The sequence below is a fragment of the Peromyscus californicus genome, unplaced genomic scaffold, assembly GCF_007827085.1.
Source record: "Peromyscus californicus insignis strain IS unplaced genomic scaffold, ASM782708v3 Scaffold_7__1_contigs__length_154581171, whole genome shotgun sequence".
Classification (NCBI taxonomy): domain Eukaryota; kingdom Metazoa; phylum Chordata; class Mammalia; order Rodentia; family Cricetidae; genus Peromyscus; species Peromyscus californicus.
This window is the reverse complement of record NW_026294595.1, coordinates 69255381-69282420: the sequence shown is the minus strand read 5'-3', so window position 1 is coordinate 69282420 and position 27040 is coordinate 69255381. Positions and strand designations below refer to the sequence as shown.

The 27040-nt window shown below is 53.6% G+C and overlaps 1 protein-coding gene across 1 annotated transcript in view; it reads left to right on the top strand.

Annotated features, from left to right (window-relative positions):
• Positions 1-27040, top strand: part of Cd82 (CD82 molecule) — a 46721-nt gene that overhangs the window by 15582 nt on the left and 4099 nt on the right. Inside the window, exons 2-6 of the mRNA XM_052724725.1 lie at positions 5611-5686; positions 12547-12629; positions 16116-16188; positions 20115-20239; positions 20344-20418. Of these exons, the coding sequence (XP_052580685.1) occupies positions 12567-12629; positions 16116-16188; positions 20115-20239; positions 20344-20418 (336 nt within the window). The 5' untranslated portion in view covers positions 5611-5686; positions 12547-12566. The remainder of the gene's footprint in view (positions 1-5610; positions 5687-12546; positions 12630-16115; positions 16189-20114; positions 20240-20343; positions 20419-27040) is intronic.

Here is a 27040-nt window from a genome sequence, read left to right as displayed (position 1 = left end):
GTTCAGGGCCTTGGGCTGCGGAGTTAGAGTCCTGAGGGCCCAGCTGAGCTAGGCCACTATCCCTGTGTGACCAGGGCAAATGTTACCCGCTTCCTCCTGAGCCTCGGTGGTCCTGCTGAGGTTTGGGAATTGGGTATGGTGACTTGGGCAGTGAGCACATTCCCTTTGTCCCCCACTCTGCCCTCCGCCAGACTCCATTTCAAGGACTTAGTGACCTTGACCTTTCTGGGCCAGTCTGCTGGAGCCCCAGGCCTGTCCCACCTCTCAAGGGACATCTTCATGCATACCCTCTTGCTGTGTGAGGAGAGGACACTTCACTACTCGGCTAAAGACCTCCTAGAGTTCACGAGGCCTCAGATGTCTGCAAGTCAGGGCTAGCTTCTTCCTGGACATCCATGATAGTCCACTTTACAGACAGTGCTAAGCCCAGAGTGGGAAAGCTCCTTGTCAAAGGTCACATAGCTATGAGTAATGAGATTATAATTAAGTCTCTCTCAACTTAGAGTCTACACTATGACCTGGTTTACTGGGGAGAGGAGAGAGTCTTAAAAGGTAGCTGCTTCTACCTTATAAGATAGAAATCTCCTGGGCACCTAGGTCCTGACATAAGGCCCTAGAATCTGAGATCTGAGATTTCTGAATAGCCTGGCGTGAAGTCTATAAGTGTTCCTCAGACTCATAGCTTCCTCTCTGACCTTCCAAATGAGGAATAGTTAGATTGAGATGGTCATTTGTTTTGCCTCCAAGGGCAGAGCCATGGGCTGGACACTTCAGGCCAAGCCCAGCTCTATTTGTATATCCCAATGTGATGAATAAATGTGGACACTTCTTCCCATCAGAATATAAAGCAGCCCAGAGCACTGGGCACTTTAACTAGCCCCCCCACACACACACACCCCAGCTCCTCAACATGCATTTCCCCAAAAGTGCTATCTCTGGGCCTTATCTCTTCACTGGGAAGTGGAGACTGAACTGAGGTGTCTGGGGCATTCCTAGCACAGTGCATCTGAGTGTGGGAGCCACAGAACCCAGCACACTGGGGAGGTCAGGGGCCCTAGTTCAGCTTGTGCCTTTGGTGCGTGGGCCAGTTGAGGAGGCTGGCTCCAGGGTCTGTGCTCCCCTGTTCCCTACTTCCTTCAAAGGTGGCCTCTTCTGCAGTCAAGGGCTCTCCAGTCACATTGCTCAGGTTTCAGAGCAAAATCAAGAAGGGCCACCTGTATAGGCCTCAGTGGCCAAATTGAAGGGACATCCTGGCCAGGATTGGAGGATCTGGTCTCCTTCCTTCTCAGGAAGCCAAGAGTCATACCTCAGGAGCTTGGTCAGGATAGAAGGGGTCTGGTGGAAGATGGGGTGAGGAAGGGTTGGGTGGGGCCTCCGCCAACTCGTTACCCAGCATCAGGTAAGGAAGGAATGCTGACTTAGTCGCTAGGTGGCCTTAGACACGTCACTGCACCTCTGAGCCTCAATTTCTCTAGCTGTTGAATGGGGACAGTGCTTTATCTAGACGCTTGTTATGGAGCTTCAATGAGAAGTTGTGGGTGATGGCAGATGACAGGCTAAAGCTTGTCATCTCCTGGCTACAGTGTTTAGGTGGCAGAGAGTGGGAACCTGTCGATCTGGCTCATGGGGTCATGTGACTGGACTTTGGAATCCTGTGAGTAAACATGTGGGATACTAGGGGGAGACAGCCACTTGTGTTCAGGCTCCCACTGCTTCAGGGGCCCACAAGCACCTCTCTGCTAGAGGTGAGGCCCATTAGGGCTCAGAGAGGTTTGATAACTTTCCTGTGCTAGGTCACACAGCAGCTAGGAAGCAGAGCAGGATTCCCAAGAGGTCTTCCGGGGAACCCAAACTCCCAGGCTGCCTTATGGCCCCAAGCTTCTCCTGTTGCCAGAGCAACAGGTGTTTGTTTCCCCTTTCTGGTTTTAACAACAGCAACAACTGAAAGTTCAACCAGAGATTGGAAAATAAGATAGTGAGAGGTCAAAAAGCCAGTAAGTAATCCCCAAGTCAGCTGTCACAGCCAATTACAACACACAGGGCCATACACACACTGTTGCCATGCCCAGCCTCCTCCAGTGAATGATCGGGCAAAGTCCAGAGGCTGGAGACCTGTGCCAGATACCAGCCTGTGGGGCCAGGCTGGGCCAGGTGGTCTCCAAAGCCCTGAAGCCAGGCAGTTTTCCTCCCTTCACATTCTGCCATGGACGAGCAGGCCACTCACCGGACATGGCTGCCAGACTTCCCAGCCTGCAGGGTCTAAGAGGCCAGACTCCTGTGCCTGGGAGCAGGCTCTTTGCCATGGGGATGACAGAGGATGACATCCTCTCCAGGGGATCCCACCCCACTCTTGCTTCAGAGCAGGCCTGTAGCAGGAATCTTAGAGAGTCTTATTAATAAAATCAAACCCGGGGCCAGGTATTGGGGTGAAATGCTGGAGGGTCAGAGAGACAGAACAAGCCACAGCTAACCTCACCTGGCCAACTTCTCAGCTGGTCCTGTTTCCTCAGACTGGAAGCCTCTGTGTCCTCATATCCGAAAGACTCTCAGCTGAACTGTTCTACTAGAAGCCTGAAAGCTTAACCAGCCAAATGCCTGCTAGTTTCTGGTCCTCACGCCTTATAGACCTTTCTGCTTTCTACCACCACTCCCTGGGATTAAAGGCTGGCTTTCTGGGATTAAAGGCGTGTGTCACCATGCCTGGCCGTTTCCAATGTGGCCTTGAACTCACCGAGATCCAGAGGAATTTCTGTTTCTGGAATGCTAGGATTAAAGGTGTGAGTGCCACTATTTTCTGGCTTCTATGTCTATCTAGTGGCTGTTCTGTCTTTGACCCCAGATAAGTTTATTAGGGTGCACAATATTTTGGGGAACACAGGCCAGGACCACTGGGTAGAAGCTCGCAGGGCGGGTGCACATTAGAGACCGCAGCAGGCTTCTGATGGTTTCTGACTGCTTTCCAACTTCAAATGTCATTGCCATTGAATTTGACACTGCGGACCAGTCCCTCACCTGGCTCCTCCAGGCTTCACGGGGACCCACTTTTCTTCTCCTTTCACTGGTGGGAAAGCTACAGCAGAATCAAGGCAGTGGTCCCTGGCCACATAGCTGGTAGGAGGTGGCCCATGTGGCCTCTTTAGCATAGACTTGTGCGTTGTTGGAACTCTGGTGTGCATTGGCCTGCATGCTTTCAGGCACTCTGCTTCCTGCCCAGCCCAGCTGCCTGTGTGACCCTGTGCCTCTTAACTCTGTCTGGTCTCTCTGAAGACAGTGATCTCCTGAATGGCCCTCATGACGGTGCTCTGGGGTAAGCCACTGGAGGGAATTGAACTACTGGAAGGGTGAGGAGAGCAGAGGGGTGGGAGAATCACATGACACTGTTGTACCAGGAAACTCAGGCTTGAACCACACAGGAGCGGACGTCTGGGCTGGACCCTTGAGTGCACCTCAACAGGTTCCATCCTGAGAGCTTGAAAACCCGGGTTCTGACTGCACTCTGAGCAGTTCACCGGGATCTCTGGTTGTGGAGATCAAGTGCCCACAGCTTTAACGCTCCAGGACAGTTCCAGTATGAAGCCAAGATGGGACCACACACAGCTCCAGGAGATTGGGGTGATGGGGGGTGGTAGATATTCAGGTCCCATGTGGGCTTTCCAGGACTGGCAATCCTTGGAAATTGGGCGGAAGCATGTCTTTGAGCATTTTAGAAATTTATTAATTCATCTTCAAGTTTTTCTTTACATTTGTTTGTTTGTATTGTGTGTGCATGCACCAGTGAATGCACATGGAGGTCAGAGGACTGCTTTCAGGAGTCAGTTTTTTCCTTCTAGCATGTGGGTCCTGGGGTTGAACTCAGGCTGTCACGCTTGACAGCAAGTGTCTGTACCCCACTGAGTCCTCTCCCCAATATTATTTACTTATTTGTGAAGATTTATATTTCATTATATGTCTCCGGGTGGATATGTGCACGTGAGTGCCAGGGTCCAAAGAGAACAGAAGAAGATGCAGGATTCTCTGGAGCTGGAGTTATGGGCTGGGCCATTTGTGAGCCACCTACATAGGTACTAGGGACCAAACTGGCCCTCCGCAACAGCAGTACACACTCCTAACCACTAAGTGTGAATCCTGTGTATTTCTTTTGGAGACAGGATCTCTCATGTATTCCTGGCTGGCTTAGAATTTACTACGTAGGGCACGCTTACCTCAATCTTGGAGATTTTCCTGCCTCTGCCTCCCAGTGTTGGGATTATAGGAGTAAACCATCTGTATGCACCTTCCTAGGAAGGGAATCTGTGCTTTTCCCAGCTTTTCAGACTCAGAGGAGTTTTCAGACCAATCCTGGTAGGAGTCAACTAACTCCCATTGCAATAACCCAGCATTCCCTCTTCCTCCTTCTCCTCCTCCTCTTCTTCTTTTTAGACAGGGTTTCATTTAGCTTGTACTGACCTCAAATTTGCTGTGAAACTTGAGGCTGGCCTTGAATTTCTGATCCTTCTGCCTCAGCCTCCCAAATGTTGGGGTTACAAGCTTGTGCCCCATGCTGGGTTCGGTGATGTCATTTTTGGTGTTCAGTGGCTTCCTCTGTAGGATTAAAGTTGATCTGTGTCTCTAAGGGACCTTCCTGAGCTCTCCAGATCCCCACCTCTTACCTCATTCTCACGCTCATGTGCCAGGAGCTCACTACATCCTGGGCATTTGTAGAGTCCTGAGTAGAAGGAGATAGGTGCAGGATGCCCCTGAAGGACCCTGAATTCTAGGGAGATCTGTTGGGGAAGGCATATGACAACCGCCTGGGGGCACAAACTCACCTCTAGAGCCTCTGATGGTCTGAGCTGGGCAGTGTGGGCCTGGGTGTTGGTAAAGGCTGCCTATGCTGTGCACTGGAAGTGAGACTCGCAGAGGCTGAGAAATTTGCATTGGGAGTTTCTGTGAAGAAGGCTTCTAACAGAGAAACTGCACGTGCGAAGGCCCTGGTGTAGATAAGGGCCGAGAGTACCGGGCGATTGTAAGAGCATGTCTGATCAAACAAGCATGTGTAAGAGAACTAGGGCGACAAGAATAAAGAAGGGAAAACCAGACAGGGCCCAGAGGGCCGTGTACAGAGTCTGCATTTTATAGCCAGTATGTCAGCAGGAAAGTTTCTGGCAGCGGATGGACAGGATTCTTGCTGCGTTTCTCAGCGGTATCCCTGCAGTGTGGGGGAGGAGTTGGTGAGCAGGGCTGGAACTGGCCCCCTGCTCAGTTCTGGGCTGGCCTAGGCCTAGGGGAAGTGGGGAAACTGCAGAGAGGAAGGAGACCTGTACAGCTCTTAGGTGTTCTGATGGTGGACCATTTCCTCTTCTCTCAATCCCACAGCACTTAGAGCCAGGAGTGGGAGCCCCCTAGGGACCTTGGAAAGCTGGAATTCTGATTGGGTACATCCTGAGAGGTGGCACACACAGTGTTTAGAGCCATTAAATGAAAGGGGTTTCACGGAAGTTGGGAGTGCCTCAGCTGGACGTGTTTGCCGCTGGGCATACTGGGAATTGGAATGGGTAGCACACGACGACTCCTGGGAAGAGACTCCCTGATCTCCGGCCTGGTAACAGCAGAACTGTTTGTTCTTCACAGTGTGTCCATTGTCCAGAACTCATCTGAGAAACTGCCACCGAAATTGCTGCTCTGCTCCAAGCTGATCACTGAACAGGTGAGGAGGAAGCAGGGCGGGCAGCCACCTTTGCAGGTCTTGCATGGCTTCTCCTGTGGAACCCTGCAATTCATATCTCCCAACACTGGACCAGAGAGCACTGTGGTCCCTACACCCCGGAACTACTTAGAAATACATGGGTAGACCCTCAGGTCTGGCTGGAGGGCATATTCCTGTGCCCCTGTGTGTGACAACTACCTCCCCCCCAATACATAGTGCAAAGTCACAGGAGGGGGTGACACGAAAGTGTTCTCTTGGAAACCCCAGACTCCCTGGGCCCCACTAATGCTCCCAGGGGCTCCTGGGAAGGTGGGAAGGTCTGGCAACATTGTACATACTCAAAGCTGGCTCGGCTTGGGCACCAGGTGTGGCCTCACCATACCCAATGGGTGAAAACATAGGGTGTGTATGATAATAGTTCCAGGTGACTCTGGCACAGTGGATCTCAGACACTCTTCAGGTGGCTGAGCACCCGAAGTCATGTGCTCTTTGTGACAGTCCCTCCTCTTCCACAGCCCATCCAACTCATCCGTTCATCCATTCACCATCTACTCACTCACCCACGTACCCACCCCATCATTCATCTACACATCCAACCTCACCTCACCTATGGGGTACCTACTTACAAAGCTCTGGGACTTCCCCTCAAGACATCACAGTTCAGAGACAGATTGGAAAGTTACAGTAACTGCCATGCGTTGAGAGCCCACCACATGCCAGACATTTTACTTGCATTTGTACCTGGGAAACAAATTACAAACAAACAAACAGGTTTTAAACTTCCTCATTTCACAGGACTAGAATGAAGTCCAGACAGGTTAAATCGCTTATCCAGAGTCACACAGCTAAGAGGTGATGAAACTGAATTTAAACCTGGATGGTCTGATGCTACACCCTACTTCTGGGAGCTTCTCTAGTATGCAGTGCTATAGGAATGATGCCCCCAACTAACGTGTGTCTTAGGGCCAAGGGGTGATGGTGGGATGGGGGGGGATGTTTATGGGAGTACTGTGGAGGAGGTCAGGCCTGAGATGAATGTCATGACAGCAGAAGGGAAATACTGGTGTGTTTGTGTTGTTGTGTAAACTGTCTTGGCACAAAACTACATTCCATCAGTTTAAATTATTCTTGCTTAGAAATGGCCAACTGGCCTGTCACAGGGTGGCTGGCACGGCTCCCCCGACCACCCCGGGACTTCCCATAAGATGTGCTTGCAGCTCAGTCCCTGTGTTATCGGTTGTGTCTGACACACCCGGGCAGGAAGGTGTCTATAAAGTATGCAGAAGAGCACCTAACCCAGGGGTGTTCTCTTAGCTCAGCTCCATTGGGAAGCAACATTCACCCCTGACTTCTGCAAGTGTTGTGTAACTTGGTGCCACAAGGTGCATCCCTGGTATCCTGAGCACTAGTCCCAGGGCTGCGGGGCCCAACTTCCTCTTTTCCTGATATTCGAGCTACAAAGAGCCCACTACACAGAGGGGAGCCCGCTGCACAGAGGGCAGCCCACTGCACAGAAAGCAGCACACTGCACAGAGGGGAGCCCACTGCACAGAGGGGAGCCCACTGCACAGAGAGCAGCCCGCTGCACAGAGGGGAGCCCACTGCACAGAGGGGAGCCCACTGCACAGAGAGGAGCCTGCTGCACAGAGGGCAGCCCACTGCACAGAAAGCAGCCCACTGCACAGAGAGCAGCCCGCTGCACAGAGGGGAGCCCACTGCACAGAGGGCAGCCCACTGCACAGAAAGCAGCCCACTGCACAGAGAGCAGCCCACTGCACAGAGGGGAGCCCACTGCACAGAGAGGAGCCCACTGCACAGAAAGCAGCCCACTGCACAGAGGGGAGCCCGCTGCACAGAGGGGATCCCATTGCACAGAGAGCAGCCCACTGCACAGAGGGGATCCCACTGCACAGAGAGCAGCCCACTGCACAGAGGGGAGCCCACTGCACAGAAAGCAGCCCACTGCACAGAGAGCAGCCCACTGCACAGAGAGCAACCCACTGCACAGAGGGAAGCCCGCTGCACAGAGAGGAGCCCACTGCACAGAGAGCAGCCCACTGCACAGAGGGGAGCCCACTGCACAGAAAGCAGCCCACTGCACAGAGAGCAGCCCACTGCACAGAGAGCAGCCCACTGCACAGAGGGGAGCCCGCTGCACAGAGAGGAGCCCACTGCACAGAGAGCAGCCCACTGCACAGAGGGGAGCCCACTGCACAGAGAGGAGCCTACTGCACAGAGAGCAGCCCACTGCACAGAGGGGAGCCCTCTTCACAGAGAGGAGCCACAGTATAGAGGACAGTCGTTGCAAGCCTAGCCCCAGTCAACTCTTCCCTGTGACTCTGCTAGCAGAGCCAGGATCTGAACTTTCATCCAGGGACTGTGTGTCTGTCCTCTCCCAGGAGCCGTCAGCCCCTGGTTCCAACCTGTTACTCCCTTCCATCTCAGATCTCAGCTAAGGCCAGTCATGACCCGTGCTACCTCCTACAGACCCTGTGTGGGTACAGACCCTTGTGTGAATATCGTTTGATCTCTTGGCAAGGCTGGGCCAGGGATTAAATGTCATGGGCTGGTGGGTGTGGCTGCCTGCCAAAACAGCTTTAATTATGGACACAGAAATTTAAATTGCATGTCATTTTTGTGCACTGCAAATTGTCTGTTTGTTTGTTTGTGTTTGTTTGGTTTGGTTTTCTTTTTGCTGTGTTGAGATGGTCTCCTGTAGCTCAGGATGCTTTCAGACTTGTTACGTCAGTTGCTAACGTTGTGAGCAAGCACTCTACTACCTGAGCTGCATCCCCAGTGTTTGTTTGTTTGTTTGTTTAACTATTTTAAAATATTCAGTCTGGTTTTTTGTTTTGTTTTGTTTTGAGACAAGGTTTCTCTGTATAGCTTTGCGCCTTTCCTGGAACTCGCTCTGTAGACCAGGCTGGCCTTGAACTCACAGAGATCCGCCTGCCTCTGCCTCCCGAGTGCTGGGATTAAAGGCATGCGCCGCCGCCGCCGCCGCCGCTGCCACCACCACCACCTGCCTGGCTTCAGTCTGTTCTTAGAGCCCAGCTATTAGGGGAATAGGCAAGGGCTGGCCAGGCCCTGCCCGCCCCCAGCGCTTATTTCTATCAGCTGGGCAAGAACTATAGCTTGTCCCTTCAGATGGCAAGGCATGCCCAGATAGAACCCTATGCCCCCATAATATGACTTTAGGGTCCTTTTCAGGTATGATGGTGATTTGTGGGTTCTCTGAAGCTGGTACCACTGCCCATCATGGGGCAACCTGGGCATGTCTCCAGCCGGCACTGAACTGCCTGTCTGTCCTTAGGGAGACTCTAATCTGTTTTGTGCTCAGCAAGGAGAATGATCTTGCTCTCTACTGCCTGCCGGTTGCCTCTAGGCACAAAGACCTGTGGCCTGGACCTGTGACAGCTATGCTGGGCCACCCAACACCCTCTCCAAAGCTGCTTCTCAGCTTCTACACTTCCTAAGGTGGTTCCCAAGTCCCTGCCTTGGCTGTTGTTTCAGGATAGGAATCCACTGCCTTCAAAGTGGCTCTGCCCTCGCCTGTCAGCTATTGGAGACCTTGGCCATGGTCCTTCACCTCTTTGAGTCTCAGTTTATTTTCAGGGAGCGAAAGGACTTAGGCCAATGTGTGGTAGGATCTGATGAGTAACCCAGAGGCCAGCCCAAGTGTCAGAGGCCTGGGATACTAGGGGAATACCAGCCTGGGGTGTGGTCCACTGTGTCCAAGGCTGAGGCTTCCTCCTGGCCTCCCAACCAGAGCGCCTTTGAGCAGCAGCTCTCTGTCCTCACCACCTGTCACCATCTGGGTGATCATTTATCTCTGGTAGGGTAGCAGTCAGACCTGGACCAGCTCTGAAGCAGAGGCAGAGCCAGACTCTGTCATTGAAACAGGCCCAGCAAATATGCCCCAGGTGGTGGGTGGTGGCTGCAGGTGCCTGAAGGTAGAGGCCATCTCGTCTGGGTTTATGAGGAAGGGTTGAATGTTTGGCAAGGGAGGAGGCTGTCCGTGCCCCACAGCTTCTGCATGGAGCTCAAAATTGCCGGTGGTTTTGTCCCAGCTCCGCCTGGGCCCGGCAGGTCTTACTGTGATGGTGTGGTTCAGTGAGGGGCTAGGAGGGCGGTTCTCAGGCAGGTGGGCCACAGTCATGGTGGTCACTGGCGAGAGCCCACCTGCCCTGTCTGCCCACAGGTTCCAGTCTTTGCTTGGAGGCTGTTACAGATAAACTGCGGCTTTTGTTGTTGGTATTGTTCTGTAGTGTTTTTGTTTTTATTTTGGTTGTTTTGTGGAAGAATGTAGTCCTGGCTAGCTTGGCTAGCTATATAGACTCACACCTTCAATTCCCAGAGGTAGAAGCAGGTGGATCACTGTGAGTGCAAGAACTGATGTTTTAGTGGGTTCCTCCCAGAGGGAGCACGTTAGAGTGGGAGGGGCTCGACTTGGGCACCCAGTACTCGGCATTGATTGGGCCAGTCAGAGCCTGCCTGACCCAGGTCCCCCAGGGCTTGTTGGGAGGATTAAAGGGGATGGGAAGTGAGGGTGATTGTCCATAGCAGGTGAGGCCACTCCTTGTCCCTTAGCAGGACCCATTGTTTAGATATCACTCTCACTCCCTGGAAGCCTGTTCTGCAGACCCCAGCTACCTACAGAGTGTGGGGGCCAAACAGTACAGAAGACACTCTAGACTCTGAAATCGCACTGCAGGCCTGCCTCAGGGGTCCCTGCCGGGAGGGCCGCAACCCCTTTCTAAGCAGACAAATGGGCACCAGCTCCTGATACTCAGCTTCCTGGACAATTAGATTAAATTTTTCCTGTGGAGGGAGGACTGTCTCTGGCCTGCCTGGGCCCAGCTGTTCTGAGGAATGTGCTGGGAAGGAAACATAGACAGGCCTGAGCAAAGCAGTCACCTGATAGGCGAGAACAGCTCCTCGTTCCCGGACATAGCTTTCCTCTTGGACTATTTATCCTGGAGTTTATGGTAGTCTGTGGGGGTTCTAGGCTGTCCTGGGAGGCCGCGGGGGGCGGGGGACAATATCTGCCCCTGTGGTGTCCAGGCAGACCTTCCCTGGGCCAGGCCTGGGCTGTGACATCTCTATCTCCAGCTCTCTGATGCAGGCAAGGTTTGTTTTCCCTCTGAGGGAGACAGTGTTTGGAACTGCTGAGACCGGAAGTGCCTCCAAATAGAAGGTCCCTGCCGCTCTGCAGTTCTCACACCTAGGCCTGACATCTTGGTAGACTGAAACGGCCGTTTCCTCTCATCTCCCCATGTAGTCCTTGAGTCCCTGTGAGCATTAATTCCCACTACTTGCACACCACCCGGGATAGGGAGATCACCACCCTTGGGCAGTCTTTCCTTTCCCCGGATGGCGTTGCTTCAAGCAGTTTCTAAGGCCACCCTTTCAAAAGGGCATCTGAACCTTCCCTTAACAGAGCTGTCACAGGCTGAAGGGGTCCTCATGGGAGGCCACATGCCTCTCCCTTAGCCCAGCCCCATCTCCAGTCTCTGGAAGTGTACAGGGTAGAAGTGGGGCTCTACTCAGCAAGGAGGATAGAGTGTGAATGTGTTCAGAAAAGAGTGGGGACCCGTGTGTGGATGGATGTGTAGATTCAGAGGAGGCTGGGTATGAACAGCCTCTGCTCCCTTTTGCCCTGGGTTCCCCTCCCCAGGACTGCAGGAACAGTCAGGTCTGTGCTGCCCCATACCCTAGCCTGGCCCTACCCATGCAGCTGTTCCAGCCCAGCTGTCCACGCCCAGCTGCTTGTTGATGGCTCCCAGCATCCCATAGGACCTGCCTGGCCTTGGGGAGGAGAGGGAAGCCAACTTCCTGCCTCTCCTGAATCCTCTAGTTCCCAGGGAGTTGGGGGTTTTGCTGTGGAGAGGCATGGTGCCTCATGCTGGCTTCTGTCACTTCAGAAGTGCAGCTTGTGTTATTCAGGGTGACTGTCGTGAACACTAGGAAACAACCTGAGCATCCCAGGGTAGATTACCGACCATGTTCTCCATGGACTAGGGGTTTCAATGCAGCAGCATGGGAATTTTTGAATGATTTTCCTGGGGCCTGGCTTGTAGCCAACCCCCACTACCAGATTCTGAAAATGCTACCTACACGTGAATTTTCAGAAAGAATGTATAACCCCCAAATATGAATAAGTACTGATCAATAGTAGATTCCTAGGAGACATGTAAGATTGTGTGGTTTTGTGTTTTGGGCAAATGTTTTGTAGAGATTATGCTAAACCCTCTCCCTGGCACAACACAGTTTTGCTTCAAAGCACACACAAGAAGTAGCTGTTTGAGATGGTGTTAGTTGCTATGGGGCTGTGAGAGTAAGAATCTGTGGCTGACATTTGTGTTTCTCTGCGTTTGTTGGATATTTTGTGACATATATTTATTCCCTTTGTTGAGAAGCCAAGACCCTTCCAGCTTCCAGCCTCAGCATCCGGGAATCCCCAGCCTTGGTCGTAGAAAGGCACACCAAGCTGGGGAGCTAGCCCTAGGTCTCATTCTGGTCTGTCAGTCACTTGTTAATTTCTTGGCATTGTAACTTCTGCTAGTGTCTCCCAAGGTGAGTCCTAGAGCCTGGTGTATAGAGGTGAAGCCCTCTCTGCCCTGCGTAGTAACATCTCTCTGGACCAGAGACTCACACTTTTTAGCTGTGTGACTTTGGGCTAGGCATCCAACCTCTCTGAGCCCCAGCATCATGTAAAGCAGGCACAGTGCTAGCTGCTCCTTTGTGAGTGGGCTGAGATGACTGTGTCTGGGGATGATGGCGCTGGCTCTCTGCCCTGCTGTCCCACCACCGCGCTCTAGTCTGCCTCCATCACCTGCTCCCCTTTTCTCTCTCTCCAGGGAGCTCCAGAAGCTGCAGGATGGGGGCAGCCTGCATCAAAGTCACCAAGTACTTCCTCTTCCTCTTCAACTTGCTGTTCTTTGTAAGTATGTGACTCCCAGGGTATCCAGCCCTCTCAAGCCCTGGACTCTGGTCAGGTATTAGGTGGGATGTGGCTTGTGGGTCCCAGGACACTGTCCCTAAGAGAATCGGTGATGGTGAAATGGAGTGACCTCTGCCTGACTGAGGGTGGACACATCCTCTCCCTCTAAGCAGAGTGGCAGAAGAAAGCCCCCCAGTATCTCTGGCTGGTTGCTCTCCTTCCCCACCCCTCGCCTGATGCCCATTACAGCTCCAGCTGAGCAGGCTCCCAACACCCCATCTTGAACTCCCAGAGGCCACAGGGGACATCCTTTCCCCACCCCACCCCCATAGACCCACTTCATCCCCCACCACAGGCCCGCTCAAATGTGTGTTCCGTAGCACATCTGGAGCTGGTTTTCCTGGGGCCCTGGGCTTCCCCTCTGGCCTGGAACCGACAGTCCTGCCTTGGTGCTGCCAGACCCATGATGTGCACATGTGTGCGTGAGTGGATGCACATGAGTGTGTGCTTGTGTGTGTGTATGCTTGTGTGTGATGGGAGTGTGAGCAGCCTGAAGGGGCTTCCATGGCCCCAGAGTGCTACTGGGGCTGTGGCTTCTCCATACTGGTTTACCCTAAATAGTTGTAGGACACAGATCATATACAGCAGGTACTTGCCACAGCTGGGTTTTATGTTTTATAATGTCTAGAGTCCTACCTTTGAGAGGCAAAGGATAAGCCCCTGCCTGCTTGTGTTGGAGTTTTTCTGAAGTATAAATGATTTACTTATAGGGGGAAATTTCATGTTATAAGTGCAAAGATTATGGAAACTTTGGAATATTCACAAAGAATCATTCTAAATTCCCCTTCAAAACTTTATCCCAGTACATGGTACTTACAGGAATGTCCCTGGTACACATTCATACATGTATGCACACACAGGTGGGCTGTCCTGGCATGTTCCACTATAGGTTCCAGTAGGCCAGCTGATCCCTCCCTCTAGGCCTCAGGGCCTGCAATGAGGGCATTGTCCCAGACCCCACCTGTGCTGGGCACAAAGAGTGTGGGTGCTGCTCTTCCCAGCCTGGCAGGTGGATCCCTCCCAGCTGGCTCCTAGGGAACAAGTGCACAGGCAGACAGAGCAGTTGGTCTTATGGACACCAGGCTCCTGGGCCAAGGCCCAGATGAGAGAGGGACGATAGGATACGGCCCGCATGGTACTGCTCTATCTCAGGCCTGGGAAACCAGAAAAGGGCGTCAGGGTTCATGCTTGGTGAGGTTTTCAGTATCTGGGATAAAGGGCATAGGTATTTTTTCTCTTTTCTGCCTTCTATACAGTTTGGGAGAGATAGTGAAAAAGGTCCATGAGCTCGTAGAAAATGAGAGAAGGCTGGATAGCTTGGCCTGGGTCTCTCCTCTGTGCTTCTCTAGGCTGACTCATGAACCAGAGGCCAGAGAGCCGGCTTGGCAGGTGTCAAAGGCCTGTGCATCGGCCTAGGTGCTCATCTCCCCAGGCAGGAGAGGGAGGCAGAGAGAGTGTTTATGCATTTCTTCCCATCACTCCTCTAGCACAGGGCCACAGATGCTGAATTTGTGACTTACGCCCATGACAGTTCAAGAATATCTTCAAAATGCTGTCTCCTTACTGAGCACGTGCAGACCACTCCTGCTCACTATTCCCTAGACATTGCAATATGGCCACTGTGTGTATAGCATTTCCCAGGAGTGTCAAGTATTACAGGCCATCTAGAGGTGATTTAGAGTATAGGGGTGAGGCTGGGGTTGCTGCTTGGTTGGTAGAGTGCTAGGTACTAACCATAAAGGACCAGGGCAAAAGGAAAGGGAAGGTCAGCCAGCTGTGGTCACATGTGGCTGGGGAGAGAGGATCCCTTACTGAATAAAAGCTTAGTTTCTGCTGTGCTGCCTGGCTAGCATGATCTGCCTATCACTGCTCCCCATACAGGGGCTACAGCATGCATTCAGAGCATTCACAGCATGCATTCAGAGCATTCACAGCATGCATAGATTTTTATGTGGGTGTTGGGGATTTGAACTCAGGTCCTCACAGGGCAAGCTCACCTACCCACTGAACCATCTTCCCAACCCCTCAGGAGATTTTTCTAGTAAGAGAATAAAGAAAGTAATAAACTAAAGCACATTAAAAAAAAGAATCTGAGGATTTTTATTTATCTTATTGAATGATACAAAAACAAGCTCTGACTTGATGTATATTCATATAGAGGTTTTCTAGAATATTCACAACTAGATCTAGACGAGCAGCTGTGGTCACTATGTGGAGCATGCTGTATTAGGATGGGGTACTAGTTTGCTTTATGATAAACACTATGACCAAAAGCAGTGTAGGAGGGGAAAGGGTTATTTCACCTTACACTTCTAGGTCACAGTCCATCATTGAGGGGATTCGGGGCACAAACTCAAGGCAAGAACCTGAAACAGAAACCACAGAGAAATGCTGCTTCCTGGCTCACTCACAGGATCATGCTCAGCTAGCTTTCTTATACACTGCCTGGGGAATGGTGCTGCCCACCATGGGCAGAACTCTCCTGCATCAATTAATGACCAAGCCCCACATATGTGCCCACAGGCCAATTTGATCTAGGCAATTCCTCCAGTGGCGCTTTCCTTTCAGGTGACTGTAGGCTGTGTCAAGTTGACAGTGCTGACTAGGACAGATGTCCAGACTTCACTCAAATCCATTTCTTCCTTTACACTTGGAAACATCTTCTTTAAGTTGTTTGAGGTAGACTCACAGGAAGGCCATGGTGCCCAAGGTTGACCCACCTTTCATCCAGTCAGGTTGGATATTCAGGGCTCCTGTACATAGAACTTTGAGGGTGCTGATTAGCAGTCTGGGGAGCCAGGCAGGGCCAGCTGACATGAAGTGAGCTCAGAGTACTTTTCAAATACATTGGTAGAAACATCTGGTAGGTGGGTTACAGCAAATCATGGGAGGAGGATCTCTGTTGTAGGCTTCCGATGCTATCTGATGACATTCTTAGTGTTTGGATTGGTGGAAGTTAGTGTTTATATGTTCCGAAGAGATTTCCCTAAAAGTCACAAGGATGGTAGACCATACACAAGATGTGGAACAAATGGCGATTTAGAGGATTAAAGACAACAGAGTAATTTACTCTCAACCTGTAACATTCCAACTCTCCACCACCACAGTTCTTATTCCTTAATTAAATTTGAGGCACTTGAACTTGGTGTGCCTTTTTTTTTTTCTGGAAACTTCAGTATATGGGAAGATACCAGTGGGATCAGTGTGTATGTGTGTGTGTGTGTGTGTGTGTGTGTGTGTGTGTGTGTGTGTGTGTGTATGTATGTATGTGTGTGTGTGTGAGAGACAGAGGGCATACCCTGGCCTTTCTCAGGATGGAGGTAACACCTATGCATCCTCCTACCCTTCCCTCCCTTGTTTGGGCCTCAGGGGTAGCTTTCTGACCTACCTGTTCTGGGCTTCCACTGACTGCCCCTCTGTTTGCAGATCCTGGGTGCCGTGATCCTGGGCTTTGGAGTGTGGATCCTCGCAGACAAGAACAGCTTCATTTCTGTCCTGCGTAAGACACCCCCTGCCCCACAGACAGCCTGCCTTTGAGGGGAGGGACATATGTGTGCAGCCGCCCTCAGGGACGTGGCCAGCTCCTGTTGCTGCACAGGGGCCCTTGCCAGGGTCCAGGACAAATCCTGCTCACAGACAAAGCCACCATTGTCTGCAGATCCCTGGGTGACTGGGCTGGGGGTGGAGGAACTCATTCTCTTCACCCTCAGAAAAGCCTCTCACATCCTTTGTCCCTGTGTTTGACTGCACAGTGAAATGTAGGCTGCAGTCGCGTCCCACTTCAGAGGGCCGTAGGAAAGAGCCAGGAATGGCAGACAGTCAGGTGCATACAGGATCCTAGTCCCAATAGCCCTGTTCTGTTCCCACCGGAGGAGTGAAGGAACAGAGCCATAAAGACACTGACTGAAGTTCACACAACTCCTGGTGGTGATTTGCAAGACCCAACCCCACGAGCTCTGGTCCTGAATGCAGCCCAGGATGGGGTGAGCCTCCATGCAAGGCTCCTTCTGTTCTTCAGAAGTAGAGGTGACCAGCATGGGTTGGCCGAGGACACAGTGCCTAACCTCCTGCCTCCTCCCTTAGGAGGCCCTCATGACTGGCTGTGTTGGCCCGTCCCAGTTCTGGGTGGGGAAGGGTGGAGCATGCCAGGATCACTCTGTGCCAGCCATTCCCCAGTGAGTGGCAGGCTCTGGCCCTCTTCACTTTCAGCAGCTGTCCCAAGCAGCTGGATTGGACTCTGGCCAGTCTGACAGCTGTTTGACTTAAATGAGACAGAACCTGGCTGGGACATAGAGCGGAGGGTCTACACCTGTTGCCTAGGTTCCCAGGGCCGGGCCTTGCCCCAGGAGGTAGAAAGCAGGGATGGTCCTGCTGTGAGCTGTGTTTGGGTTGGGGTTGGGCAGGGTTTCTGTGCCCACCCCATACTCCAATGCCCACCCACAGGGACAAGCTCTCCTTAGACCTGGTCTGGCTTGATGGCTCCATCCCACACCCAGCAGGTACTGTGCCAGGGTGAGTCTGCAGGCCACCTCATTCCGGCCTGCATTCTGCCCTGTGTGATCAAGCCTTAAAGGCTCTGACTGTCCACAGCTCTGTAAATACCAGGCCCAGGTTGCACCCATCACACACCCACCTACTACTGTTCTGTGTTTACAACAGCCTCTAGGGGTTCAAAGGCAGCCGGGGCCCAGAAACACTGATCTGTGAGGCTGGGGCAGGCAGACTACTGTGCTATCTAGGCCAGCGTGGGCTATAGGGTGAAACTTATTTCAAAAAACACAAAACAAAAACACCAAAAATCAAAGTCAAAATACAGGGAAAAGAAACGCTGATCTAGGAACCCAGGCACTTTAGGGAAACTGAGGCTGGTAGAGGCCCTACTTACAAGGGAGTGTCAAAATGGGACCTAGGGCTCCTGATTTGCTATATGACATAGCTGTCCCTTACCTAGACACTCCCTTGCTGTGAATCCCTGGTACTGGGCTCCACTCTCCTCCATCATCCCTTTTACAGAGGAAAAAATCCTAAGCACAAGGAGGAGGGGGTAACCTGCCTGAGGGCACACAGATAGACGGTAAGGGAGTGGGGATGGCAGCCATGCCCTGGCCTTTGCACCATGTGACTGCCGTGACCCTCAAGGTGGGCTCTTCAGAAGAGAAAGCAGGCAGGCATGGTTAAGAGGGACCCCTGGATGGAGGGGGTGGGGGGGGGGCAGGGGGAGGGTATCAGTCATCACAGATCTGCTGTGTGGTCCTCAGCAGGTTACTTTACCTCTCTGCACTACTTCACCTACACAGCAGCCATGATAGCAGTGTGCCCCGTGAGACTGTGAGACCTTAGAGTCTCATTTCTGTAGTGGGGCGTGGAGACCACCCCGCTGCAGTCTCCGCACTTGGGAGTTAGAGGCAGGAGCAACAGAAGCTCAAGACTGTCCTCGGCTCAGAGGAAGTTTGAGGCCAGCCTGAGCTACGTGAGACCCTGTCTCCAACAAGCACAGCAGAACGGATCTGTCATGTCTATGTGAAGGCTTTAGGAGTGCTTGGAGTGGTTGTGTAATGCGGTTTAATCCTTATGACCCTGAGGCACAGCACAAAGTCTCATTTTCCAGAGGAGGAAGGAGGAAGTGGTTTGCCACCCGTTGTGGCGTGCTGGCAGACTGGTCACCTGAATGGGTGCTGCCCAGTCCCTTCCGTTTGTCTGGCCTGCTCTCTCCCGCCCTGGTCCCCTGCTGGCTGAGGCAGACACACTCTCCCGCTGCACACAGGGCAGGGGCCACCCTAGGATAGACACTTGTCAGTTGCCAAGTCAGGCTGCTCAGATTCAGGCAGATGGAGACTGAGTGGGGAGAGCAGGTCTTGGCGTCTCACAGGGCCAGCTCCCTTTGCCGTAGCCTTCCTCAGCCTCAGGGAAGCTCCGAGAGAGACCTGGGTGTGAATTCTACCCCCCCCCCCCCCGACAGTGCTGGCTTGTACAAAGGGCTTTGGTCCAAGGGCCTTGCTCAGGGCTGCATGAGCTGGTGCATGGCACCCTTCTTGTCCCAGCCAGCCCGTCTGCTGGAGCCCAGACTGGGAGCTGCTGGCCTCTCCCCATCTCTGTGACCCCAAAAAGTGAGGCCAGTGTGAGGAGCTCAACTCCAGGAGTTCCCACTCATGCCAGGGGACTTTCCCAAGCTCCTTGGAGATTCTGAGTAGAGCTGCAAAGAAGCTTCCCCAGGGCCATAGCAGCAAGAGGGCGGGCCTGGGTTTTCCTGAGTTCTGGAATATTACCTAAGGTCATAGGGCCTTCTGCTACCCAGCTGCATCTATTTCCAAGGACATTGCCCACTCCATCCCACCCCACAGCCAGCACCTTGGTGATCAAGCGGTGAGAATGACCAAGTAGGTCTATGTCACCCCTCCAGGAGGGTCTGAGTTGGCCCTGGCTGTGCCTCACCCCTAGAGGACCACATGAAGGATTCCTTCTCCCTCCAGCAGAGTTTGACCCCAAGGCCCTGTATGAATCTGAGTCTCAGAGGTTCCTCTAGCCAGACATGGTGGTATGCCAGCACTCGGAGGCAGAATTATCAGGAGTTTAAGCCTAGGCTGTAGCAAGACCTTGCTCAAATAGAAAACAAAACAAACAAAAAGAATTCCCCTGTTGTGCTAGGCATGGTGGCACCCCTTTAATCCCAGCAGAGGCAGGCTAATCTCTGTGAGTTGGAGGCCAGCCTGGTCTTCAAGTGAGTTCCAGGACAGCCAGGGCTACATAGAGAGATTCCACCTCAAAACAAAACACAGAAAGAGTCCCTTGTTACTTCTACCCTCCATCCTCTGACCACAGGCCCCACCTTCCCTTATGAGGTCTGCCCAGCTCCCCAGTGCCATTCCCTGGTGGGTCCCCATTTTCCCCATAGGCACAGCCTTCCCAGACATGCCGAACTCCCCTCCCTCCCTCCCTCCCTCCCTCCCTCCCCTCTGCACCTCCTTTGGCTTCTGCTCCCTACAAAGCATGCCAGACTGCTGCCCCAGTTAACATCTTCCCACCCTCCAGCCTCTCCCAGCACCATGGTCTGGGCCAGCATGGGCATCTGCAGGTCTTCAGGGCCCTCAACAGAACCTCTGTGGTGTCTGCTTCCTGACCCACATGCTCCTTCAAATGCCAGGCCTGCCATGCGGGGCCTCCCAGGAAATACAACCCCTGGCTCCACCCTTCTGCTTTCAGAGTCTCTGGGTTCAGGGAAAATCAGGTGTGAGGTGTAGAGAACAATAAGGAAGAAAAATAACCTTAGACTGGATGAGAGCGGAGTGCAGCTGTACCCAGGACCAGGAGAGGGTAGAAACATGGCTGCCCCCACCCCGGTTCCTGAGAGTCAGGCTATAGTCCTGGACTCGGGCTGCCTTTGCCCTGTGGCTCATGGCTCACTGGGTGGATGCCTTTCTCTTTCAGAAACCTCGTCCAGCTCACTGCAGGTCGGATCCTATGTCTTCATCGGCGTGGGCGCCATCACCATGCTCATGGGGCTCCTGGGCTGTATTGGTGCTGTCAATGAGGTCCGCTGCCTGCTGGGGCTGGTGAGTCGAGGCCCTGGGGCCCAGATCTCCAGGTGGGGAGTTCTTCCTGGGAGGAGGACAGACATCCCTGGCCCATAGCTAACTCCGTACCTCTTTGTCCCCAGTACTTCGTCTTCCTTCTGCTGATCCTCATTGCGCAGGTGACTGTAGGGGTCCTCTTCTACTTCAATGCTGGCAAGGTGAGCGCCCTTCTTTCCCGTGAGGCAGCTAAATTGGGTGTGGGGCAGACAGGAAGCCACTCCGTTGCCACAGACAGCCCAGGAGGTCATAGACAGCCCCCTGCACAAGGACACTGCCTGCCTCTAGGTGACCAAGGCTGTGAGAGTAGCCAGGCAGAACTGTCTGCCCGACTGGAGGGCCAGGGTTGGCCTCAGCAGTGCCTCTGCCCCCAGGAGGCCCCTTGGTGGCATCTGTGATCGAATGTGGAACAGTAGAGGGAGGGCCAGAGCCTGTGACAGAGTCTCAGATTGCTGTGTGGCCGTAGACTAGCCGCTTGCCTCTCTGCACCCGTCTTAGCGTCAGTACGTCAGTACACATGGACTGACGCTGTGAGGCTCTGAGGACTCCACCAGTGCAGAGCTGGGTGAGTGGCTGACACAGGCAGGGCATTTTGTCAGGAAAGCACTTTAGTCTGTGTCCAACGCTACTACTCTGCCACGGATGAGGCCGGGGAGGAGTCTGTTAATGCAGACATTAGTCCTTTGAAAGCAAAGAAATGTTTAGCTCTCAGGATGGAAAGTCAGACTTACTGTAACTTAAGCCCAAAGGACATTGGCTGCTGACTTCTCCAAAAGTCTCATTTAGAAGCTCAGAGACTGGTCAGCCTCCCATTAGGTGGATGTCCTGGAGCATGAAACCTCATGGTCACAAGGTGGCTGCCACAGCACCAGGCACAGCATTTGCCCTGCTGTGGCCAGAAGAAGAGAGAGGGCAATGCCAGCCAGGGCCATCACTTTTCTCAGCTGGCCTCCCTGCACTGGATCGCAAAGCCACCCGAGAAAGCTTTCAGACTGGCTGTTGGGACTCATGACTGCCCAGTGCTCAGGTCTGGGCACCTGCTGTGTGTACTGGCAACATCTAGAAGCTTCCATGCTGACAGATGGAGAAACAAATGCTTTTTATTGAGGTAGGGTCACACTGTCAGACCAGGCTGGCCCAGAACTCAGAGATCCATCTGCCTCTGCCTCCTGAGTGCTGGTATTAAATGTGTGTACCACCATGTCTGGAGAAGTGGATACTGAGGGAAAACACTGGTCATAGTCACCCGGACCCCAGCATCTCTGTTGCTGGGTCCACACAGGCCACAGACGAAGCTCAGTGGTGTCTCAGGTTACACCTGTGCTGTCACTAGTCACCAGCCAGGCCATGTGAGGGGCTGGGTCATACCCAGGCCTCCATCCCGCCAGTGGTGAAATGAGGGAGGCGCAGGTTCTCTGACTCCCTATAGAGGCCCCGCTGGGGCCCAGCTGAGCCCTGGGGCCTCCCTCTCTTCCTGCTGTGCAGTCTGGGGCAAGGGTTTCTTGCATGGTTGTAGGTCCCTCCTGGGAGCTGAGAACATTGGTTCAGCATTCAGTTTTGCAGAATGGAGAAGGAGCCCGGTGCTGTGCTCTACACACACAGTTTGTCGTTTGCTCATTTCTTAAAACCATGCAGACCAGAGAGGGGAGGATTCTCATTTTCAGACATGGGAGCTGAAGCATAGAGAAGTTAAGCAACTTATCCATGTTCACACAGCTAGTGAGCAGCAGAGGCAGGATGGGAATTCAGGCTTTCTGGTTTCAGTGGTCATGCTGATAAAATATTCACCACAGTGGTTCCTTACCTCAGACTGCTTTGGTTTATAATTCACCCCCAGCCTGTTCCCCAAGTAACCTGGGCATAGGGCTCCCAGAGTGGGCATAGGGTTCCCAGAGTGGGCATAGGGCTCCCAGCGTGGGCATAGGGCTCCCAGCGTGGGCATAGGGCTCCCAGCGTGGGCATAGGGTTCTCAGAGTGGGCATAGGGCTCCCAGCGTGGGCATAGGGCTCCCAGCGTGGGCATAGGGCTCCCAGAGTGGACATAGGGCTCCCAACATGGGCATAGGGTTCTCAGAGTGGGCATAGGGCTCCAAGCATGGGCATAGGGCTCCCAGAGTGGGGCATAGGGCTCCCAGAGTGGGGCATAGGGCTCCCAGTGTGGGCATAGGGCTCCCAGCATGGACATAGGGCAGCTGCAGTCACAATGAGAGAGAAGGGAGCCTGAGCTGAGAAGCAGAGCTGCAGTTTCTGACCCTGGACAGCTGAGGGCTGACCTGAGCCCTGAGCCTCCAGGGGGCCAAGGCAAAAGGGGAAATGGTGGAGTTACTAGATGAAAAGAGGCTCACTTGGATGTCAGGCAGGAAGCCGTGGTTAGGGGAGGGAAACTCCTTACCCAGCAGGGTGTAGGGTCAGGTACTCATTTGTCCCTTGTGTGACTTTTCTGGGACCCAGTCAGGGTACATTGCCATGCAATTAGGTAGGAAGCTGGTGGCCTCTGCAGGGGGTCTGAGCCACCTCTCCTCCCCCCTAGTGGAGCCACCATCTCATGGTGATGACAGCAGCTCCCCCTGGGCGGCCATCCACCCCGTGTCAGGGTCCAAGCATGCACATAACCTGTTTTAAATTTACAAACCTTTCCCATCCAAGAAACAGAGGCAAGGTGACTTTGGCCATAGTCACACACTCGGCAGCCTCAGAGTGACTTCCCCAGGGTCCTTCTGCCTGCCGACCCCCATCTGTGGTGGAAGTCCAGGAACCCACCTCTGGCTGCCTCCAGTCCTGGATCAGGACTGGCTGAGGAGTCAGGCCTTGGCTCTTTCCAGTGCTGTGTGCCCCACAGCTCTTCCTCTGCCACCTGGCCACCTCAGGCTCCACACCTCACTCCTTCCTCCATAGAAGGGGGATCCCCTGGGCAGGAGAGGCTCTGCCCCTGCACCCCTGAGTTGGAAGGAGCATAGTTTCCGCTCTAGGCACATTGTAAATCACAGCAGGAGACTAAACATCCCTTGGTGATGTTTATTCCTGCGGACAGGCACAGCTGGGGAGGTGGGGCAGGGTTTCTCAGGGCAGAGGAAGAGGCCTTCTAGAAGATGGGCTGGCCTCTCCTCAAGGGCCCATCAGAGCCTGGTTCTGAGACCCCAGGTGGGAAGTCCCCCAATCTCTTTCTGCCTCAGCTTCCTCTTCTGTGGAATGGTGCTTCAGGCCACTTTCCCTTGGGTGTCTCTATCAGGTATGTCCTCCGAGACAGCAGCTGCAGCCACTCAGGGCAGTGTGGTCCAAGAGCAGGACACAGGGCCCCTGTGCCCCATAGCTGGTGTCTCTGAGGAAGTCAGTGGGTACAATTGTGCTAATGCCTCAGGCCCTTCTGGGCTATGACGTGTCACCAACCCTTTCTGGTTGTTCTGTTTTAAGACTGGGTTTCATATCTCCAGGCTGGCCTTGGAGTTACTTTGTCACCAAAGATAGCTTTGAACTTGTGATACTTGGAGTACACACACACACACACACACACACACACACACACCTACCTGTGTTATTCAGTCTGCGGATGAGACCCAGGGCTTTGTATGTGCCAGGAAAGCACTTAGCCACCAAGCCACACCCCCAGCCTTCCCAGTCCCTCTGTAAGATCTGAACGCTTCTAGGGCTCCTTCCAGTGCTGTGTGGACAGTGGTAAAGGTAGAGGATGCACAGCCCAGGGCCCTTGGCTGGCCAGTGGACATCACGGCATCACTGACTGGAGACTTTGCTGGGCCTGATGAGGGCTCATGGGTAACAAGTGCGCCCACTGTAGTCAATGTTATAATAGGCCAGGCTGAGAGAGCAAGACTCTGGGTGAAGTCACCGGGGCCCAAGGTGCAGTCGCCACTTTGATGTTGGCTGCTCTGTTTTCACCCAGCCAGTGTTGGGAGCAGGGCCAGGCCTGGCGTGCGGGGTCTGCTCCTTGGCAAGCTCTGATGCTGATTGCTGTGTGGCTTGGGTGAAGCTGCGCACACCCTCTGAGCTGTGTAGATATCTAGGCCTGGGATTCTGCTGATCCTCTCTACGGCAGGAGAGAGTGAGAGGGCTGGGGAAGAAATGAGGTCTTCCTATTTTCCTACGACGGCCACACGATCGTGTCCCATTAACGTGTACAGAGGTGTTAAGAACCCAGATTGGGTTTGAGTGCAGGACCCGGAGCTAGAACTGCAGGAGAAAGGGTTCCTGTGGGGGGTGGGGGGTGGGGCCAGATTGTTCCAGAGAGGGTGGTAGGCCAGCTGGATCCTTCCCAGCTCCAGGAAGCCTGAGGTCACAAGTGGGCTCAAGCCGTGGCATAGGTGGTGGGCCAGGTCTGCCGAGACAAAACCTTCTCTGTGAACAGTCTGCTCTTGTGGGAGGGAGTGTTCCAGTCACAGGACAGGTGGCCTTGGCTTCCCAGCTGTGAAGGGAGAAGGCAGCTGGCTGTTGGTTGCCCAGGGTCACAGAGACATGGGTGGAGTCTGTCAAGTGAGCCCTGAGCCCTGGAGTCCGACTCTGCCCTGGGAGGGACCCAGGCTCTCTGTCAGTTTACGGTGGCCGGGCATGACACACTCCTACAGACTGTGGATTGCACTCGGGTGGTCATTAGAGGTGACATATCCTGTCTCATGGCCCAAGTGAAGGGCCTCATTCCTAGCAGGCCCTCAAAGGAGCACCAGGCAGCATCTTCAGTGAGACCTTACGGGCAGTGCTGGGCTGCTTCACCATGTTAGAGGAGACTCTGCAGTGTCCCACAGAACCTGAGAGTGACGATGGGAAGGAGGGCAGAGGGCACCAGTGATCTTTGGTAAAGGATTTAAGTGGTCCTGTGTAGTTAAAGCTAGGACTTAAGGGGACCAGTGCCGGTGAGACAGGGGGTACTAACAAAGTGTGGTGAGCTGCTAGCACTGAGAGACTCCCAACCATGCTTTTGTAGGGTACTGTACTCTCCATGACAGGAAGCGTTTAAGCAGAGGGCAGGAAGATGTGGGAAGGAGTCTTGAGTTGGGTGCTGTACTTGAAGGTCCTTCGCCACTCAGACTCAGAAGCAGCACTCTGCCTGGAGAAATAGCAGCACAGCCTTGGCTGGTTTGTGTGTGTGTGCGTGTGTGCATGTGCGTGTGCGTGTGTGTGCGTGTGCGTGTGTGTGTGTGTGTGTCCAGGTGGAGGCCTCTGGGATCACAGAAGCTGTGTAGATCTGGATTACAGAATCTGCCGCAGGCTGGCTGTGTGACCCAGGAGGCTTGGAGTCTCATTAGGAGGAACAATTTGACAAGTTGGGGAGGATGGTGGGGTTGACACCATCCCAGGGACGGACCAAGAGGGCAAGGGACTCCTAATCAGCTATGAGTCTCCAAAGCTGTGACAGCTCTCAGCCTCCCCCTGAGGTGGCTTGTCCCCCAGGAAGCCTCTCAACACACTCCGCTGACACAAGAAGCCCACACACATGTCTGTACAGCACCAAGTGACAGCCTGAGTCTCCAAACCCAGCTGTGTCAGCCACATCCTGGACTACAGGATGCTGAGTGATCGCCATGGAAATTACCCACCCTGGTGGAAATTACCCAGGACCTCTATCACCTTCTGGTGGTATCTGTGACAGTTGTGGAGGAGATAGGGAAGTCTGGCTGTCATGGCAACCGTACTGGGAAAATACAGAGCCCTGTGGCCACAAAAGGAGGCCTACTACAAGGGGAGGATGTGGAAGTGGTTGGGAGGTGGGCTTTCGACGCCTGGGGATTATCTGCTTACCAGGAACTAGAAGTGAGGCCCAGATGGTCAGGCCAGTCAGACCCAAGACCTGCAGGCAGACAGCCCAGCTGTGGGGAGCACAAACCACAGGGGCTTCTCTGGCATGCGGTTGAATGCTGAGGGGGCTTTGTGGATGACTGGGAACCTGGGTTCGGGGAGAAGACAAGTGCGTGTTCTAACTTCTGTGCCTGCCCATGGTCATGTGACCTGGCTGAGTTCACACACCTCTCTGGGCCTGTGATGAGGGAACAGCAGGGATGGCCAGGGCCACAGGCCTGGTGGGAGGGTCAGGAGACATCTCAGTAACTGTGTTCCGTAAGTCAAGCCCCTGTTGACTGTGGCTTGGAGAGATTTGCACACTGCAGAATTCCTGATGCTTTTTCTTGGCTTTCTCCTTCTGTTGTTGGTTGCTTTGTCTTTTGAGTCGGGGTCTCGTGTAGTCTAGGCTGGTCTCGAAGTGGCTACTACATAGCCAGAGATGACCTTCAGCTTCTCACCCTCCTCCTTCCATCTGCTGAGTTCTGGAGTGCTGGGATTCAGGTGTGTGCCACCATGCCCAGTTTATGCCATGCTGGAGATTGACCCCAGGCTGACCTAGGCAAGTTCTGTACTAACCGAGCCCCGGCCCCGGCCCCGGCCCGGCCCCAGCCCGTGAGGCTTTTGGAGACAATACTGGGAGCTTTCCTGGGAGGGAAGGATGCTGAGAGCATCGCACTGGTTCCCTGGGTGGAGGAGGGAAGGATGCTGAGAGCATCGCACTGGTTCCCTGGGTGGAGGAGGGAAGGATGCTGAGAGCATCGCACTGGTTCCCTGGGTGGAGGAGGGAAGTAGCTAGCAGCCCAGCTGCTGGCCCAGCTGGAGGAGGGGAGCATCCTGGGTGCAGCACTAAAGGCTCCCCTTGGGAGGCTGGGGGAAGAGCACACTAAATGCTGATACCGGGAAGAAGGGCAAGTGTGTGGCCTTCCTCTCCACAGCGATCTTTCTGGGTCCCTCACTGGCAAGCAGGTGATGGCGGCCAGCTTGTCCACTGTGTCAG